The following is a 21,290-nucleotide window of genomic DNA, read 5'->3' as shown; positions in this document are numbered from 1 at the left end:
ACTTCGGCCGGAAGTATATTCGAAAAATATTTCGTTTCAAAATCGATCATTTATAAATTACTCACGATCCGTTTGTTCAGAAATTTGTAAATTTGTTTATGAGGTAATTACAAGTTATGTTATAAAGTAAATATTTAATATAAGCAATATTTAACAAATTCGCAAATACGAGTCAATACACATTCCTGACCAAGATGGACGACCGATGAAATTAAATCGGGAGGAGAGTCAATTATATCAAGATTCTCTTCAAATAGTGCGTTTCAAGTAAGTGTCATTGTTATGGAGATATTATGAAAATGATATATTTTCATTAATTTTATTTTATAAGATCATAACTCTTATTGGTCGCATGCTATGCACAGGCAGCAGTATCATAAGTTTGCCCCCCCCCCCACCCCGAGCTTACCCCATGGGTTCCAGATTTACTTTAGGGAAATGCTCGGTGAGCTTTTACCATCCGATAACAATCGTGAATATCAGAATATAAATATAAACGATATATTTGATAATTTATTGGACGTAGAAATATCCGAGTTAGAAATACGTTCTGCGGTAAACGCTCAAAACAACAATAAGAGTCCTGGTATAGATGAACTTACAGCAGAAATGTTTAAATCAAGTATTGATATTATAATCCCGTTTCTAAAAACGTTATACAACCGTATATTCTTTACTCACGAGTATCCAGAGTCATGGGGTAAAGGAATCATTACACCTATTTTTAAGAAAGGTGATGCAAATGACCCCAAAAATTACAGAGGTATCACATTAATTAACATACTTGGAAAAATATACTCTCAAATACTCTTGAATCGATTAAAAAACTGGTCCACACAACATGATACATTAATACCTAATCAATTTGGATTTCAAAAAGGAAAATCAATTTCTGATTGTATATTCATGTTACATTAAATTATTACAAAAGCTCTTAGCGAAAAAGAAAAATTGTATTGTGTATTTGTAGATTACCAACAATTTTTTGACCGTATTGATCATAACATGCTATGGCAAAAGCTTTTAACAGAAAATGTAAGCGGTCACTTTGTGAACGCATTAAAAGCTATGTACAACTGTGTAAAATCATGTGTACGTTATAAAAATTCACTTTCTGCATTTTTTGACTGTTCAATCGGTGTCAAACAGGGAGGCCCCAGCTCTCCACTGTTAGCCATGTTTTTTATAAATGATATTATAAATAATGTTTTCCATAATAACCTCCCAGGAATTGTATGTATTGATACTCTGAAATTATTTCTTTTATTATATGCAGATGATATGGTATTGTTCGCCAAATCACCAGAAACACTAAGAATTATGTTAAAAGATGTAGAAAATTATTGCAACACATGGGGGCTGAAAATTAATGTCTCAAAAACCAAAGCTAAGGTATTTGAAAGAGGAAGGGCAACAACATTTGAGTTATATATATATACAATACCTTAGTCGAAACTGTTAGTTCGTTCAAATACCTTGGTATAAATTTGTTCAAAAATGGTAACTTTTACAGATCCCAAAAATTGATCGCACAACACGCATCGTTTTCATTAAGTAAATTATTTCAGATATTTGATGCAATTGATTTACCAACCCAGCAAAGAATAAAATTATTTGACTCCCTTGTTACCCCAATCCTAAATTTTTGCTCTGAGATATGGGGCTTCCATCAAGCAAAAGAAATTGAATTAATCCATACTAAATTTTTGAGATCACTTCTTGGAGTTAAAAAATCTACAAACTCATCCGCACTGTACGGAGAACTCGGTAGGACCCCTTTCCATGTATGTCGCCAAATTAATGCGCTGAAATACTGGTACAAATTGATTAATTTACATAACGATCATATCGTAAAAAAAAGTGTATAACATGCTAAAGAGAGATACGCTAAGAAACGGAATTAACGACAAAAACAATTGGGTATCAAATATTAGGGAATGCCTCGAAACAAACGGTTTTGGGGAAATTTGGAATACAGAAAATTTAGATTTAACCACTCTGGAAATTGTTAAAAGGCGAATTATAGATAGTTATCATCAAACCTGGCATTTCGACGTAAACTCATCATCTAAACTTAAAACATATTCTCTCGTTAAACAGAACTCAAATAAGAGCCATATTTGCAAAGACTTCATGAAAAGAAATACAGATTTGCTCTTGCAAGGTTTAGAACATCCTCACACAAACTTGCTATTGAAACTGGTAGATACACTAATATGCCCCTGAATGAAAGAACCTGCAGATCCTGTAACATGAACCAAATTGAAACAGAATACCATTTTTTACTTGTTTGCCCAATGTATAAGGAGCTCAGAAGGAAATATTTTAAACCTTATAACTGTCACTGGCCTACCCTAAATAAATTCGAATTCCTTCTTAAATCAACATGCAGTAACAGCTTATATAATATTGCCAAATTTATATATAATGCCGAGAAATTAAGAATAGTCACTTAATAATTTACTCTTTATATACATTGTACTATTATAAACTCATGTCACTTTTCATTAACGACTACTATAAGTGTAATGTTTTACTATTGTCTATAGTTAGCACTGGGATGCTAAATACTCTGTTGTATGTTCTGTTGACTGTGTACTTCTCCATGTCGATATTATTTGTTGTGCTTTGACATTGTTTAATGTTTATGCAATAAATTTTGGACTTGGACTTGGAAGATTGTTAAATGTACACCTATTGTGTATGGTTTGACTTTTCAGCAACGAATATTGACAAAAATTAATTGTTTACCACTTGCAATTAATTTCTCGTATTAATTTTATTCAGGTAACACTTGTTTACAGTAAAAAGGTGTGATGATGCCCGAAACTGTTTTTAATGTACTGTACTGTACTAGTTACCGGTGTTATATTGTGTAAATGGTTTAACTTCTTGCTAACTAATCAAACTGCAATAAACTCTTACCTTGTGCCCGACGTCAATCAAAAATAATGGTCGATAGTTAACCCCGCCCTCATAAGCATTCGCGTAACCGATGGGACGATGAACATCACAGTTTGACGACTGGAAAGTTACCTGATACATCCTTGTCAGCATTTAAATGACTGTTTAATGTGGCTAGAATAATCGATACGCGCGTCTTATCAGGGGATTATCCATTACCCCATGTGGTGTGTATGGCAATTACTTGTGAAAGTAGGTACAGAGTGATCTTTTAAAACAGGGAATATTGATACCAGGGTTGGCATCAATTGACCGTCCCCGGTATTAACCGGCGGTTTTTACCGGTTAAAACTGCCCCGGTCAATTCTCCCAAAGTGGTCATTACTGGTCAATACTGGTCTATTGAACTTAACCCCCTATTTTGATTAATATTCCATGCTTAATTAAACAAAATTGATAATATAAATTAAACAGACATGTTGCCAATAACGTCTCAAGCTATTAATACCCACTATTTTATACCTGTTCATGCAACTTGTAGGCCAATCTCTCAAAATTTTGCAAATGAGTCAAGTTGGTCAATTGGATTTTTCTAGTCGATTGATTTTTTTTTCAATTCTAACAAATTATGAATGCTCAGAAAATTCTGTGCTTGATTCAACAAGAACCTGTCAATTACTGTGTATTAGTTGTTCCTCATGCCCCACTGTCTCTACAGTCTTTCACAGTCTTCTCACCTATACAGGTTAGGGCACCCAAAACTGATAATAGGGCCTTACATGGCACCTTTGACACAACCCTTACTTGTCATGTATTCTTGCCTGGATTTCTTTAACAAAATAGTGAAAAAATATTTTATTTTTCATTGATATAAAAAAAACATTATAAGAAATAATTTTTTTTATTAAAAGAAAGAAATAATTGAAAAGAAGCGTCTAGCGTAGACCCACAATTGTAAACATTATTTGTTGCCAAAATCAAAAACTTTGATTGCTTTTTCATTTGAAGACCAATTGAACTTTAAAATATAAAAACCCTCTTAATATAGAAAGGAGACAAGTTAGAAGTACATGTAACTATTAAATTAATAACAATAATTACAAGTTATCTCATTTTGTTTGAGTGAAATGAAATAGCTTAAGGGCAGATTTGCTTCATTGTCACTATCAGAGACATACCAGTGCATGCATTTTATTACCATTAAAGGCTTAGGGGCCAGATCATTTATGACCCTAGAAACCACAAGAGTTCTGTTTGTCCATCAGCTTATAAAATAGATCTATCAATAGCTCAGTGAAATTATATGGTAAATACAATAGCAATAATACTTCAAAAACAGATGTGATACACTGAGATAAAGATATTGCCTTAGTTCTTTTGTATTTGAGACCGTTTCCATAAATAATAAAGAAGTATTTTTTACAGCTTTAAAGATTTTTTTACAATAGATAACTCAAAAAAAGTTTATCAATAATAGAATAATGATTGATTTAATATAGAATAGCTTAAATTCTTCCTTTGTCATGTTTAAATGCTACAATTTTCAATCGACCAGTATTGACCAATAATGACCAGTATTGACCGGGTTTAACCGAGTATTGACCGCCGACCCGGTCAATACTCAATTGACCGGTCAACATGCCAACCCTGATTGATACACTGATAGAGAAACCTTGATATTGTTTGACAATCTCCACTTTCTGTTACTGAAAAATACCATTAAGTCTATATGGAAGCAGTATTCGTACATGGGCGGGATCAATGTAACGCATGCGTGTTTGTCGGCCCATTTTGAAACAACATGGCGGAGCGTATTAAATTGATTGAAGGCTGCGATGCTATTGAATGGGCGAGTGAGTTCATCAATGAACGGGAGTTGATGACAAACGAACCGTTTGTCAAGGTCAAATTTGACAATTTCAAATTGCCTGGTACATGTACCTGTAATTCTGTTTTTGTGATTAAGTATGCAGAGCTCCAGATAAGGTTTTGTGAAATTCTTAACGTTACTACCAGATCTTCAAAAATAATTCTTAACTCTGAAATTTTATTCTTAACGTTACTACTAAGTTTTGGAAAATAATTCTTAACTTTTCTAAATGACCTAAAAATAAATATTAATGGTTATTTTCATGCAAAAAATCAAAATAAACATACTAGCAACAGTGTCTAGTCAGTATTATACAATTTTATTTTTCAAATACCTTCATATGCCCAAACTGTGCTTAGATTGCATGCCTTCGATGAATTTTTAGCTCATCTATTTTTTGAAAAAAGAAAATGAGCTATTGTCATCACCTTGGCGTTGGCGTCCAGTTAAGTTTTGCGTTTAGGTCCACTTTTGTCAGAAAGTATCAATGCTATTGCATTCAAACTTGGTACACTTACTTACTATCATAAGGGGACTGGGCAGGCAAAGTTAGATAACTCTGGCGTGCATTTTGACAGAATTATGTGCCCTTTTTATTCTTAGAAAATTGAAAATTTTGGTTAAGTTTTGTGTTTAGGTCCATTTTATTCCTTAAGTGTCAAAGCTATTGCTTTCATACTTGCAACACTTACTAACTATCATAAGGGGACTGTGCAGGCAAAGTAATGTAACTCTGACTGGCATTTTGACAGAATTATGTGCCCTTTTTATACTTAGAAAATTGAAAATTTGGTTAAGTTTTGTGTTAAGGTCAACTTTATTCCTACAGTATCAAAGCTATTGCTTTCATACCTTGCAACTATAATAAGGGGACTGTGCAGGCAAAGTTATGTAACTCTGACTGGCATTTTGACGGAATTATGGGCCCTTTATACTTCGAAAATTGAAACTTTGGGTAAGTTTTGGGCCACTTTGCCCCTAAAGTATCATAGATATTGCTTTCATACGTGGAACACTCGCTATCTATCATAAGGGGACAGTAAAGGACAAGTTGCATAACTGGTTGTCATTTTTACGGAATTATGGCCCTTTTTTACTTAAAAATGACTCATTTTTGACGCAACCCTTTTTCTGCTGCGCATCATTTTGACGCATCCAAAATATGACCCGTGCGTCAGTCAGTTAACATCTCGAGTTCTATGGTAATAAATCTTGCTGTGCTCCTAATTGAAATTATTGTTTCAGTATTTGAAACTTTGCCTTAAATTGAGGGAATACCCCGGGCTTTGTTTATCTTATCTCATCTCTTTTAATACACGTGTCAACGTCTAAATAGTGCGTGTGCACTAACTGGGTAATTAGCAGCAGTGATTACTTGATAATTGATTGACCATCCGATAATTGCAGGTTTTTTTTGCAGACTTTGCAGACTTCACAGTTAAAGAAAGTCGGCAAAAATTATTAAAGAAAATACAAAATTGATCAAAGGTCTATTAATTATGTAGACCCACTAGTAAGTCCAGCGAGTTTTGTCAGTTTGTTAATCCTGACCGATCATTACGGGTAACACCCATCTTATATAAACTGAATCACCGTTCATTTTTTAAACTAACAAGTTATAATACTACACATAAACATTGAGAAAACACATTTCCTCGATTAGATATAAATTATCCGAGTAGAATTAAATTGCTACGTCATAACCTTCGACATTGTAAATGTAGGACATATTGTAAATTAACATTCAACCCGCGTTCATTCAAAGCTGGCGATTCAAATTGCAAGTAAGAGTGATTCAATAATGGAAAAAGCATTAACTGGATTTAACAAACATTTGATAAGGTTTGTTAAACCAGATACATGTAACAACAATAAAAAATTGGATAATTAAAGTTTAACTACTACAGGTAAAGCATTCTTAAGTGTAGATATTTCGGACATGTATAGTATTCGGATTAACATAATGGATATACTAGATGTTCCATGCATTAAGATTTTTTTTTGTTAGAAAAGCTATCATAGGGATGATGATAATATAATGACGAAAAATATGTGATGAAAAGGTGCTACCGGTACATTTCTTAAATTACTTAAATGTGTTGAAAGTCTTAAATGTGTTGTAAGGATGTAGATTTTAATGTACCAATTCATTAAAATACATGTATGTTGTGTTATGTATCATGGTATTGTTATTTAATAAAGCAGTATAACTTTGTAAGATATTGTGTTACTCCTAGAGCATATTTTTATCTAAAAAATTGAATAATACAGACAAAAACACAATTAACGCGCTTCAAAATTGACCCCAACATTTTTCAATTTGACTCCTCAAAATTTCAGTCCAGGGGTAATTGACTCCTGGTTTTAAAAATTTATTGAAATCCCTGCGATCTTCACCACATTTGGTCAGAAGTTGTATGTAGATGATGTGTAGGTAAAGTTCGAACATGGGCTATGCCGGGTCAAAAACTAGGTCATGGGGTCACTTAGTGCATTTTAAACATTGACCTTGGTGTCTGCTGTTTTTTAAGAAGACAACATGCAAAATACTCTGTGTCAATGCGGCATGTGGGGGTATTAGTCACGTCTGTGACAAAGCTCTAGTTTTTACTAAAGCAGCAGACCCTCATCACTTCCAAAAATTATTTGGAAAAAAAAATGAGCAAAATATAAAATGATAAAAAATATCAATAAAATTGTGATGTACACCCATGCATAAATCATAGTCAATAATAATTAGTTGTAAAAAATGAGGGGCAAGAATTATTTAAAATATTCAAACTTAATGTAATCCATTTCAGATAACATCCAATTCTGAGTACCAAAAGAGACAGAAAAGTATATTGCTAAATGCTGCCTTGAAGTCTTCAGAACTTGTGAATTGGGTGTTTCGGGTATATGTGTATGTGCCTGACGAGTCCAGCCACAACCGTGTGATTGGTGAAGTAAGTTTTGCATTCAAGCGTTATTGTTCAAGAACAATTGCAACTATCCATGTCAATCTGTTTACTGTGTCTATATATTGTCTATCTTTTACTTATCATTCGCATTTGTCACACATGAACTGTCAAGAAACCTTTTATTTCCGTGTCAACTTTCCTACTTTTGCTAATTCCACACCCCCTTGGAGTGAGAGAGGGGGCGGGGTTAGGAGTGCCATTGTGTGACAAAATGCAAAATTTTAATACATGTATGTTTATCACTCTAAGGTCATGGTCACCATAGTTTATGTGTTCAAGTTTGTTTTCCACTTTGTAATAGTATTCAGGGTTATAATACACTAAGGTACTTTGGAACAATAACTAGTAAAAGCTCAGTCCTGGCTAGTAAAGATCATTTCGGATTAGCCTGAATGGTCTTTTGAAGAAAAAAAGTTGATTTATTCAGGTAAATTAAAAAAAAAAGAATTATATTTAATCTGAAATCATCGCAATGTCTGCTGGAAAACCTTAAGTCTTTTTTAGCGAGGCTGTTTTGGAGAAAACCGAGGTATTGTCATAGCCTGCTTGTCGTCCGACGTCCGCCATCCGTCGGCATCGTGCTAAAACCTTTACATTGCAATGCCTTTAAAATCAAAGTGCTTCCACCTACAACTTTGAGACTTCATATGTATATGCACCTTGATAAGTTCTACACGCCACACCCATGGGTCACTAGGTCAAAGGTCAAGGTCACTGTGACCTCTAAAAAAATATCTGACAAGCTTTCGCAGCCGAGCATGGCACCCGTTATGTGGTGCTGTTGTTTAAAGGTTGGATTTGATTGGTCAGCAAGATAGATTTACAAGAATATGGCCAAGTTTTGGCTATTTTTGTTTAGCACAACTGTACTATTGTGAGCAGACCTTTTCCACTGCGTTATTTTTTTGCTTGTGTAAAATAAGAAGCTGTTTAGTCTATTCAACACGATATTCAAGAAAAAGACTCTGTTTGCGCTCTGTAAATTCTTTGGCCCTTAATCAATTTCTGAGAATCTGCGAACAAATTCCACAATAAGACAGTGTGTGGAGCATACTGAAGGGTCATATAATCTTTTGTTCAGCATACATAAAACTGTGTCGGTAATTTCTATACCGTTTCACAAATTTCAATTTTAGTGAAAATTTACACTGAACTTACCATTGTTACTTCAAATTAGTAAGATTATTTTGCATATCACATCTTTCTTTTCTCACTCAAGGGCAAGTCACAAAATTACACTAGATTAAATAAATTTCAACTATTTATATATTGTTTCAGTTGGGAATAGCAAACCAGCGGCTTGATCAGGCAATCATAGACCAAATTCATGTGCTAGTATCTGATGGAGACAGAAGGACGGATGAGGTGGAACGTGCTGTTAATAGCTTTGTCCAGCGACCGTTCCCCACAGCCAGTCGACTGAACCCCAGATACTATCCAAGTCTAAAGATAATTCGAAATCACATGTATAGTGCTATGTGCATGTAAGTGTTGATAGATATCCCAGATTGTAAAGGCAAATAAATGTAAATATTTCTAAAGAAAATGTTTAGTTAAAATGATCCTTATATTATATAACGGCACTGTGCCACTTAACAAAAATGCTGTTTATCAATATCTAAAAAAACCTTAAAAATTATTATAGCTGCCTCTCAAAGTAGATACAGTATAATACTATTGCCAGTACTAAAACAAAGCACAGGATATTTGTTGAATTCATTGTAAGATCGTATTTTATTTCATGAGTAGTCACAGGAGCAAATGTTTCATGAGGGGCGTTACGTAGTTAATTAATATAATTATTTTTTGTTGACATATGCCACTTTTTTCCAGTTTGTAAATATTTTGGCGAATAGTGTATTAAATCAATGATAGTTCACATCTCATGAAATAATACCTGAAATATCAATAATTCAGTACCATGGAATTATTAGTTAATAATTCTTCATGTTTACCAGCTAATGATTTTTATTTAAATATTTGTTTGGTGTAGATTTTCTTCCAATTACTTGACCAATTTGGGGCTATATGTTGAGCAGTGGGAGAAGGATATGCCTGAAGACCGCTTCTTTTATGCATCTGGGTATGTGTATTATTATTCTCTCATAAGGACAACTGTCTGTTTTTCATACTGGAATTTTGTCAGAGACATGACTTAAGAGTTATTGCCATGAATGATGATGAGTGTAGAAAGGTAGACATAACTCACAGAGCAAAACTGCAGCGCACATGAATCACAACCCTAACCAACACAATTTTAAGTTATTATGCCCCCCTTCGAAGAAGAGTGGGTATATAGATTTGCACATGTTGGTCTGTCCTTCCGCGAAATAGTTTCCGGATGAGAACTCAAAAATGCTTAGGCATAGGATCATGAAACTTCAAAGGTAGATTGATCATGACTGACAGATGACCCCTATTGATTTTCAGGTCACTAGGCCAAATGTCAAGGTCACGTTTGGGGGTGGGGGGGAGTGGGTGCATTTGTCTCCGACTGCGGAACACTTGTTGCCCTTTTTTTTATTTAAAATAAGCTTGTATTATACATTTGTTACAAATAAGATACCGGTGTATTATTATGCCCCCCTTCGAAGGAGAGAGGGTATATTGCTTTGCTCATGTCGGTCGGTCTGTCGGTCGGTCCGTCCACCAGATGGTTTCCGGATGATAATTCAAGAACACTTAGGCCTAGGATCATGAAACTTCATAGGAATATTGATCATGACTTGCAGATGACCCCTATTGATTTGAGGTCACTAGGTCAAAGGTCACAGGTCAAGGTCACAGTCACTGGAAATAGGAAAATGGTCTCTGGATGATAACTCAAGAACCCTTAAGCCTTGGATCATGAAATTTCATAGAGACATTGGTCATGACCGGCAGATGTCCCCTATTGATATTCAGGTCACTAGGTCAAAGGTCAAGGTCGCAGTGTCCTTAAGCAGTAAAATTGTTGACTGGAAATAGGAAAATGATTTCCGGATGATAACTCAAGAACGCTTATGCCTGGGATTTTGAAACTTAACAGAGACATTAGTCATGACTGGAAGGTGACCCCTATTGATTTTGAGGTCACTAGGTCAAAGGTCAAGGTCTCAGGTCAAGGTCACAGTGACTGGAAAAAGGAAACTGGTTTCCGGATGATAACTCCAGAACGCTTTTGCCTAGGATCACGAAACTTCATAGGGACATTGCCCATGACCTGCAGATAACCCCTTTTTTATTTTCAGGTCAGAAGGTCAAGGTCAAAGTGACTTAAAGCAGTAAAATGGTTAACCTGAAATAGGAAAATGGTTTCTGGATGATAACTCCAGAGCTCTTACGCCAGGGATCATGAAACTTCATAGGGACATTGGTCATGACTGGCAGATGACCCCTATTGATCTTGAGGTCACTAGTTCAAAGGTCAAGGTCACAGTGACTGGAAATAGGAAAATGGTTTCCGGATGATTACTCAAGAACGCTAAGGCCTGGGATCACGAAACTTTATAGGGACATTGGTCATGACTGGCAGATGAATCCTATTGTTTTTAAGGTCACAAGGTCAAAGGTCAAGGTCACAGTGACCTGAAGCAGTAAAATAGTTGACTGGAAATAGGAAAATGGTTTCGGATGATAACTCAAGAACACTTACGCCTGGGATCATGAAACTTCATAGGTACATTGGTCATGACCGGCAGATGGCCCCTATTGACTTTCAGATCACTAGGTCAAAGGTCAAGGTCACAGTGACTTAAAGAAGTTAAATGGTTTCCGGATGATAACTCAAGAACGCTTAGGCCTGGGATCACGAAACTTCATAGGGACATTGGTCATGACCAGCAGGTAACCCCTATTGATTTTCAGGTCACTAGGTAAAAGTTCAAGGTCATGGTGACCACCACCACCACCACACATGGTGACCACCACCACTACCACCACCACCACCACCACCACCACCACCACCACCACCACCACCACCACCACCACCACCACCACCACCACCACCACCACCACCACCACCACCACCACCACCACCACCACCACCACCACCACCACCACCACCACCACCACCACCACCACCATTCAGTGACAAAAATGTTTTTACACAAAAGGCTGTCACTACAACTGAAAGCCCATATGGGGGGCATGCATGTTTTACAAACAGCCCTTGTTTTTAAAATTCACCTGCCTTCAGTTCTTGTTAATAACTAGTACTTGTGACAATCCCATTCAGGGAGCATAACACATCTATTACAGCCACTTATTAAGAACAATTTGTCCTTATGAAATTAAATATGCCTGTTTTTGTGTGTTTTTAGCTCTACTGCCAAAGGCAAAAGAGCTTATGGGATGGCATGGTGTCTCTGTGTGTGTGTGTGTAGGTTAGACGTTGTCTTGTTTATCCGATTAAGTCCACAGTTTTCATCCGATTCTTTTCAAACTTACTCAGTGTTTTTATATTAATGAGGACTCGAACCCTATTGATTTTCAGGTCACCGGGTCAAAGGTCAAGGTCACAGTGACTCGAAATAATAAAAATTTGTTTATCCGATAAAGTCCAAAGTTTTCATCCGATTCTTTTAAACTTACTCAGTGTCTTTATATTAATAAGGACTCGAACCCTATTGATTTTCAGGTCACTGGGTCAAAGGTCAAGGTCACAGTGACTCAAAATAGTAAAAACTTGTTTATCCGATAAAGTGTAAAGTTTTCATCCGATTCTTTTCAAACTTACTCAGTGTCTTTATATTAATGACGACTCGAACCCTATTGATTTTCAGGTCTCAAAGGTCAAGGTCACAGTGACTCGAAACAGTAAAAACTTGTTTATCCGATAAAGTCCACAGTTTTTATCTGATTCTTTTTAAACTTGCTCAGTGTCTTCATATTAATGAGGACTCGAACCCTATTGATTTTCAGGTCACTGGGTCAAAGGTCAAGGTCACAGTGACTCGAAATAGTAAAAACTTGTTTATCCGATGAATTCCACAGTTTTCATCCAATTCTTTTCAAACTTTTTCAGTGTCTTTATATAAATGAGGATTCGAACTCTATTGATTATCAGGTCACTGGGTTAAAGGTCAAGGTCACAGTAACTCGAAATATTAAAATGGTTTCCAGATGTTATTTCAAGAATGCTTAGGCCTAGGATCATGAAACTTAATAGGTACATTGATCATGACTGGCTGATTACCCCTATTGATTTTCTGGTCACTAGGTCAAAGGTCAAGGTCACAGTGACTGGAAATAGTAAAATGGTTACTTTTTCTTGTTTATCCGAGAAAGTCAACAGTTTTCATCCGATTCTTTTCAAACTTGTTCACAGTCTTTAGATTAATGACGACTCGAACCCTATTGATTTTCTGATCAATGGGTCACAGGTCAAGGTCACAGTGACTCGAAATAGTAATATGGTTTCCAGATGTAAACTCAAGAATGCTAAGGCTTAGGATCATGAAACTTCATAGGTACATTGATTATGGATGGCTGATGACCCCTATTGATTTTCAGGTCGCTAGGTCAAAGGTCAAGGACACAGTGACAGTTTTTAAAGCAGTAGAGCGATTCAGGACCATATGGGCCTCTTGTTTGTCTATTGTGCTCTCTTGTAACAAGACATCAATAAAAAATATGTCATTAGAATATCTTTGTGGCAAGCAAAAAGCACATCTTAAGATTGCTCAACTATATTAGAGTCCCCAAGAATCCCCCATGCCAGACAAGGAAGAAGACATGGATGAGTTTCTTTTTGTCCATCAGTCAAATGCTCAAAAGCATATTTAAGAGCGATATGGACAATTGATATGTCTCCTAGATGCAACCTACAAGACCTGCAAGTTTGATGTGCCTTTATTTATTGTGTGTGGTTTTTTAGTAGTTGGCCTTTTTATCCTGCCACATGAGACCAGCTTCCATATTAAACGGAGACTTGCAGTGCTCAAGGACTGGAATCCTAACTGGAAGCCCACTTATTTTATGACGGACTATGACAGGCTGTTGAGGAAACATGTATGAAGTTAGTGGTTGTGTAGTAGTTGGCCTTTTTATCCTGCCTCATAACTTATTTTATGATGGACTATGACAGGAAGGAGATACAGGCTGTTGAGGCAACATTTCCCGGTATGAAGTTAAGGCAAAATCAGTGCTTGTATTTCATTACTAGATAACTGTTGTGATTACTTTTAAATTGAACTCGCTAGCAAGATAATTACGTCATAAGTTTGCCTTGGGGTTCAGAAGATGAAAATGCAGGGCTATCTTGAAATTGGGAATGGTCCTGGGGTTTGATTTTAAAGAAATTCTCTTGGGGTAAGGTCCCTTCCTCTTGGTGGAAGTTGCCTAAATAAGCCCTTGCTAAAGCAGGAGAAAAAACAAATAGAAAGGCAAATGTGGTACAAGAGTTCTGAATTTTAACTTTCCTTAAAAAGCTGTTTATTAATTTTTTATCACTTTTTTGAAGACAGCCATGGTGGCAAAAAATTGGAAATCTTTTTTTATAAATTGACAACATTAATAAACGAGAAGAATATTCTGCATTTCAGGATGTTTTTCCTTTCTCTGTGACTTTCACACAGAACAGGCCTGGAAACGATGGGTTGGACCTGCAATTGGGGTAAAGGATGCAGATGAGGTTCTAACAATGTGAGTTTATTGTTATTTTTAAGTTTATTTTTATTTTTAATTTCACAAGTAGTTAATTAAACTTATTTTATTGACTAAAGATTTTTTCCAATTTGACAAATAAATGTTAATAATTGGCTTGTAAAAAATATCTCCACTTACTTACAGAATTTGTTTTTCCTCTAATTACTTACAGAATTTGTTTTTCCCTCCAAATACTTACAGAAGAGTATCTTCAACCTTAATTGGTCATGCAATATGAAATGACTGAAGAACAATTACCTGCTCCACAATAAATTATCATTGTTTATTTTACTTTTCGTGTCAATTTAATACTTTTGATTCTTATTTGTAGGTTACGCAGCATTGCCAACTCGCCAGACGAAGCAACATACAATGAAACTGAAGGTGTTCTTAAATCTTCATCACACTGGTTGGATAACAAAAGTCTTCAAGAGTGGTTTGGACATTTTTGGCTCAATGAAAGCAAGGTATTGATTGAAAAGTCAAGTTCAGTGTTGTCCAAAGTAAAATTTGGTTGCTCGGCAATTGGTTTTTATCATGAACAACATAAGCGTTTGCTTCATGTTTTGTTGGTTTAATTGTTGTATGCTTGTACATTGGTTGGTAATTTTTTACTAATCGATATATGTTTACGAAAATAAAGTAAACTAAAAAACATTGAAGTAAATTACACAAGCTTATATAGTTCCACCTACTAAATAATATCAATGTGCACTCTTTACTATTTTAATGTTGCAGGGTTGATACTAATAGCAGATCATTTTTGTTTCTCTGAATTTACTTTCTTGTACAACATTATTTCAGAGATGGGTGACTTATCATAGGCAAGTATTGGTAGGAAAGTTGATCAACACAACCAATGGACTAGAGCGGCAGCATAGACATTTTAAAGAGGGTTACCTTGGGTATTACACTGAAGGGTCCCTGACATCTATGGTGTCGACGTTGGTCACAAAATATGTTCCTGCTGTCTGTCGAAGGTAAGTCTGACACTTGGAGACTTCTTTTACATGAAGTTAATTGATTATGGAATTTTGTTTATTTATTTTTTTTAAGTATAAATCTTAATGATGGTATGAAGCATTCACTGTGTCATTTGTGTAAAGGTGACACACACACACTTCTCGATCTAGGCATCACATACTATATTTCGGCTGTAGTCTCACATGTCATGCAATGTATATTGGCTATAGTGCAGGGTGTTTTTTTTTTAACTTGTCTGAAATTTTACCCATTTTTATTATGACCCTCTAAAAAAGGGAAGATGGGGCATATTACAGCTGTGTACATGACAGTAGACCATAGCTTGTTCAATTGTTCTCTTTTACACAAGTTTTTCAAATTTGGTATAGTAGTTGCTTACCACTAAGGCCTAAATTAAAATTAAGTTTGTTTGCCCTTTACCGACCGACCCACTTTTTACCCCACGACCCATAAAATTTTATTGCAATTTCTGAAAACATATTTTTCTTATTTTCGTTTTTTTCGCCGATCATTTAAGAGCCGACTGCAATATTTAATTGTGCGCGTATTTATATCCCTGTCCATTATTATCGCCCCTGACCGATCTAGCAGGTCGCTCTGATGGTTGGAATTTCATATGCCCCAGCAAGCGTCTATAACCAGTATTGCGATCGGCGGTGTTCCGTGAAAATGGCGAACGACATCATACTTAACTACAATCTCTTGCATGATGGTTACATTACATTCACCTCTGTGTTGGGCTCAGAACGGACTATTGTTATGAAAGCGTCTCATTTATGTCATGATCATTCCAAGCGGTCATCATTGAGGTTACAGAATACTAAACAATCTCTTGCACGAAGGTTACATTGCATTCACTGCATTAAAAAAACCCATCTCATACCATGATATCTTATATCAGTCTTAATTCATTATTATAAAATTGATATGTCTTTTTTATGTCAAGAAATCAACATACATATACACGTCGAAGCAATTCCTAACGTCACTCAAAAAAAATATGTTCCATTGTTTACATTTGTGAAGTGCATGGAATGATTCCATCAGCGTAAATGGGCAATAAAATAGTTCAAAAGAGTTGCATTAAAACTCACAAGTATTTGCACGATTTATCGTACATTTAAAAGTCATATTTCTTAATTTAATGCATGCGATCTTTAATATCCAATCAAATATACATTGAATGCGTTTGTTCGGTTTTAGCTATTTTATAGACAAAATGGCGTGCTGAGCCTTTCGCAGAGTTGTATGTGAGAGCAAGGAACGACAACTCTGCGTGGAGATTGACTTAACTATTGGTTCGCGCAAGAAGTCTAACATATGCGAGTTTACGTTCCTTGCACACATGTTGTTAACGTGATCCAAGATGGCGGACAATTAAAAGAAATAACGATGCTCAGTGAGGACAAATGACTATGGAATTTACGACGGACATCATATAATTAGTTTGGATTAATGACAAGAGCGTGTCATTCTACGATGGAGCATACGTTTTAGATACAAATAAAACTCTTTTTTTTTGGAAATGTATAAACTGAATGTCACAGAACAAGTGTTTGATAATTGGAATGCAGTCTACTCGCAAAGAAAAATACATCTAACAGTTACTGGATTATCGTTCGAAAATTCAAAATAAAAGACAAACATGATTTGATTTATATGCAAGTGGATCTGTGTTTAATCAGATTCATGTGTATATTCTGCTTTATTATGTTTGCCACTCTAAACAGATTACTGTAATGGCATGTTAGTAAAATGGATATGTAAAGGTAAAATTATTTAATATATTAATGTCTCTTAGCTAAATACATCGACAAAACTCAAGTATATATGTTTAAAGCGTTAATATATCCACAAACTGAAACTAACACCCTTAATTTATTTCCCCAAATCAAGTTTTCATGCTTATGTTAGTTGCAATAATACAACTCCCAGCTATTGACCCTCAGAGCTGTACGTATGTACTAGCAAAAGCTCGGAGCATTCAAGAAGAACTAATGCTTAGGCCACAATTAAAATATTGTTGGTTTGCCCTTTACCGACCCTAAATTTTACAGGTGGGTAGGTTGGTATAGTGGTTGCTTACCACTAAAAGGAAGACCCCTATTGATTATGGCATCTAAACCTTAAGAGTCAGGGTATATGAACTATTGTATGTGACAACCTTATGCAAGTGATATCTAAAGTTCTGTGTATCCCTTTGTCTTCATATTTTGCATAGTTGATGCTTACCACTAGCAGAAGATGGCTTTTGATTTTGGTAATGATATAGTAAAGTTCAAGGTCACTTTAACGGTTAAGTATTTTCTACATGTGACAGCCTTGTCAGAGTGATCTCGTTTGTCCTCAGTTTTCACATTTGATGTATTTTAGTTTTTCTGATATACAAAGACTCTTTGAATTGTATATATTTCTATTATATAAAATCGTATACGAGTGATAAATTAAGTACCTTTTGACACTTGTATGTTAAGCATGGAAAGGTTGTTATCTATTGCTAGTTAAAAGACAAGGTCAAGATCACATCTTAAATTTATGTATTAAAACATCATACATGAAATACAGCTGTTTGAATATTATGATATCGTGTTATAAGTGTTTTGTACAGTACATAAAACTCATATTTGATTTCTGAATATTTTGTTTAAATTGTTTTCCTCAGGTATTTGCAACAGAATATGGAGTGGGTATCGAAGAAATACTGCCTTCCAGACTTTCTGTTGAACAAGTCCAGGACCTTTGTCAACCATTGCTTGAAGCGAGTTACAAATGAGCCTGTAGCTAGTGATGTTAAAGAACTTCAAGAAAATGTGCCTTCAGTAACCAGCGCATCTAGTGGCAGACAGTATACTGTCGATCTGCAAGTAATGATGCCCACATGTAGCTGCTTTGACTGGGGAAAATTTCACTGGCCCTGCAAGCACATCCTGCATGTCATCATGCATGATCCAGGACATGGTAGGGACACCTTGGCTGAAAGCTTTAAGAACTCCCCTCTGTTTACAGTCGATGAAGGAGTCGTTGAGTATAGCTCTGAAGCCCTTCCCAAACCACCAAAACATGAAAAGGCATCTTACTCTTCAAGCCACACCAAAGTAAGACTCACGAAGCCCACAGCTCTCAGGACACGCTGTAAGGCCCTTGCTTCTGCTATCAATAACATGATGTTCCTAGTGAAGGGAGAAGGCTATGAAGATCTGTTCTTCGATTTGTCTGCCCTGTATAAGAAAGTAAGAAGCAGGGTGCCTGCAGAGGCTGGGTTGTTTTTGAGACCGAAAAAACTTGGACGCAGGCCTTCCCCTACATATGGGCTGAAGCTGAGAAAGAAAAAAAGGAAAGAAATTAAGAAAACAAGGTAGAACAATATTTGTCAGGCGGATTATATGTATTGTATTTGTTTAGTTTCACATAACAACTTGCTTTAACATAAGTAAAATGATTTCCTACTTTAAGTATTAATAACATTTGATCGTGACCATAAAATATGATTAACCCTTTTTCTTGTATGCGCTTCATTGCCGTTGACTATTCAGTGCCATACTCGTATACCACATGCGATGGGAACTGTGTAAAAAGCTGGAGTCAATTGATCACCAAATAAATATTGTACTACTATTTAATTGGTAATACTATTTTTAATAAGGAGCGACGAAGAGGACGACTGCCCAAGTATCCAGTAATCATGAATGAGAAGATTGTTCCATTAGAGTCTGCAATTGTTGTAAGGTAAAAATAAAGTGGGATGCACAATTATTTTGAGTTTATACATAATATTACTTTTTACAAAATTACATATACATTTTCAGGAATTATCAAATTTTATGTGTCTATAGAGTCATTAAAATAAGAATTAAAAAAAGAACCTGTAATTGAATTTTGCATGTGAATATTTACCTGTACACATTTTGTCAGCTTATAAATCATTTGGACTTTCCAGACCAGCAGAGCCCGCAGAAGATGGGTCTGAGATGAGAAAGTATTTCACAGTTCAGGATTCAGGTATCCGTTGTTATTTTTAACACAACCAGATCAAGTTAACTTTTTGAAGTGATTACATTGTAGCAAGTTTGTTGGATGGTGGTTCTTGGTTGTATTGTGAAAAATGTGAGCTGTACTATCCCATTTGTTACACAGTTGTTATGAAGAACAACATAGTGTTATTTAACCAAGTGTTATTGTTGTATAGTATGCTCTCATTAACTATAGACATTATTAGCAAGTGTATTGTCATGTTGTGTTTTCAAGTTTTGTTTTTGTTGTGAATTTACAGATAAGAGTACAAAAAGACAGGCTTAAAATATTTACATCATATCTGATCACATGAGTTGCCCAGCATTACAATTGTGCTCTCATAGTCACAAGTAGATGTGTTCTGTTGGAGTCAGAGTGCATCAAGTCATAAAGTTTTGTTTATTATTCTCCCCCAAAATTGATTTTGGGGGGGGGGGCATATAGTTGCTGCTTCGTCTGTCCGTGCGTGTGTGTGTCTGTCCGTCCGTCCGTGCACAATTTTTGTCCGGGATATTTCTCAGCAACTAATGACCGGAATTCAATGAAACTTTATGGGAAGCTTCACTTCCAAGAGGAGATGTGCATATTATCAGCCGGTTTTGGTTGGATGATTTTACAGAGTTATGGCCCTTTTAAATTTTCTATAAACTGTACATATAGTGCAATTCTTGTCCGGGCTATTTCTCCCCAACTACTGACTGGAATTATGAAGCTTTATGGGAAGCTTAACTACTTTGAGGAGATTCGCATGTTATTTGCGGATTCTGGTTAGATGATTTATTTAGAGAGTTATGGCCATTTGAAATTTTTTAGTAGCTAAACCATCCATCGTGTTATTTTGTCCAAAGTTATGTTTTTCAAGACGTATCCTTTTATCTGAATATATAGTGCAATATGGGGAGCATCACTTGTCTCCGACGGTTTCTTGTTTTTCTTTTTCATGTGCTGCGAAACGGACCCTATGTGATAACACGAAGAAGTTTTGAATGTCTCAAGTCTTCTCTCTCAGATGAAGTAAGCATAATTGTGTAACTTAAAACTGTGTTTACTACAATTAAATCTTAGTTTTATGTCTTACTGTTGATTGTTTAAACTATAAAATGGACTAGATGTATTTTGTTATGCTTTTTGTCTTTTGCAGTCGTGACATGCTTGAAGCTGTCATAAGTTCGCAAGCATATTTCTTAATTCTTTTAGTCTACTTGGTTTATAAAAACAAGTAAAACCCTTGTGCTTTTAAAATGTATTTATGTATGTAATTTTTATAATGTTTTATCTGTGTAGTTGGTAGACGCTTGCCTCCACATCGCCACAATTGAATCTAGCAATGTTTACCATGTGGACTGTATCAATGCAACACTTATCTTCACTGGAGATTTTGAAAGGACTTGCATCAGTATGTCTGAAATAATGAAAAATATTGTTCCAAATATAATTTTATTGATTAATTCTCTTTCTGTTGTTAAATTTATCATACATCCATTACCATTGGTAATGGGGGCTATATAGGACTCGCTTTGTCTGTCGGTTGGTCTGTCTGTCTAGAAAATTTCATCCGATCTTTACCAAACTTGTTCAGAAGTTGTATGAAGATGATGTCTAGGTCAAGAGTGAATATGGGTCAGGCTTGGTCAAAAGATATGTCATGGGTCCTTCAATGGATGCATATGTATGTATATAAAGATTATTGGATCAGTGTTAGTGTATAAGGTTAAGTACGGACGTAATTTATTGGTCTAGAACCTACACTGCTTGCGATAATGCATCATTAAGTTGTTGCCATGCAATTTCCTCTATCAACATATGTCATTGCATTCAATCACTGCATCAATGAAGCAAACGTTGCCCTGTTTTTATGGTTTGGGCATTTTTTGAACATTTTTTTGGTAAAAAATAATATAAAGATGAATACTTTATCTGGAACTGAATATATG

General features: G+C 35.5%; 2 protein-coding genes across 10 annotated transcripts in view; both read left to right on the top strand.

The window, feature by feature from the left end:
• LOC127872739 (uncharacterized) overlaps positions 1 to 21,290 on the top strand; it is a 167,859-nt gene that overhangs the window by 42,395 nt on the left and 104,174 nt on the right. The gene's annotated exons all lie outside the window — the stretch shown is intronic.
• Positions 144 to 21,290, top strand: part of LOC127872742 (uncharacterized) — a 30,861-nt gene continuing 9,714 nt past the window's right edge. For 6 of the 9 annotated variants that reach the window (XM_052416116.1, XM_052416115.1, XM_052416112.1 and 3 more), the window contains exons 1-11: positions 144 to 267; positions 7,576 to 7,719; positions 9,013 to 9,218; positions 9,728 to 9,817; positions 14,259 to 14,358; positions 14,693 to 14,828; positions 15,166 to 15,341; positions 18,008 to 18,700; positions 18,989 to 19,071; positions 19,283 to 20,370; positions 20,641 to 20,752. In XM_052416116.1, the coding sequence (XP_052272076.1) occupies positions 9,763 to 9,817; positions 14,259 to 14,358; positions 14,693 to 14,828; positions 15,166 to 15,341; positions 18,008 to 18,700; positions 18,989 to 19,025 (1,197 nt within the window). In that variant the 5' untranslated portion in view covers positions 144 to 267; positions 7,576 to 7,719; positions 9,013 to 9,218; positions 9,728 to 9,762 and the 3' untranslated portion in view covers positions 19,026 to 19,071; positions 19,283 to 20,370; positions 20,641 to 20,752. Of the gene's footprint in view, positions 268 to 7,575; positions 7,720 to 9,012; positions 9,219 to 9,727; positions 9,818 to 13,591; positions 13,837 to 14,258; positions 14,359 to 14,692; positions 14,829 to 15,165; positions 15,342 to 18,007; positions 18,701 to 18,988; positions 19,072 to 19,282; positions 20,371 to 20,640; positions 20,753 to 21,290 lie in introns of all 9 variants that reach the window. The other 3 variants (XM_052416119.1, XM_052416118.1, XM_052416117.1) reach the window with 2 other exon arrangements.

This window comes from Dreissena polymorpha, chromosome 3 (genome assembly GCF_020536995.1).
Source record: "Dreissena polymorpha isolate Duluth1 chromosome 3, UMN_Dpol_1.0, whole genome shotgun sequence".
Lineage (NCBI taxonomy): Eukaryota > Metazoa > Mollusca > Bivalvia > Myida > Dreissenidae > Dreissena > Dreissena polymorpha.
The sequence above is the reverse complement of the archived record's forward strand: the minus strand, read 5'-3'. Positions and strand labels throughout refer to the sequence as shown.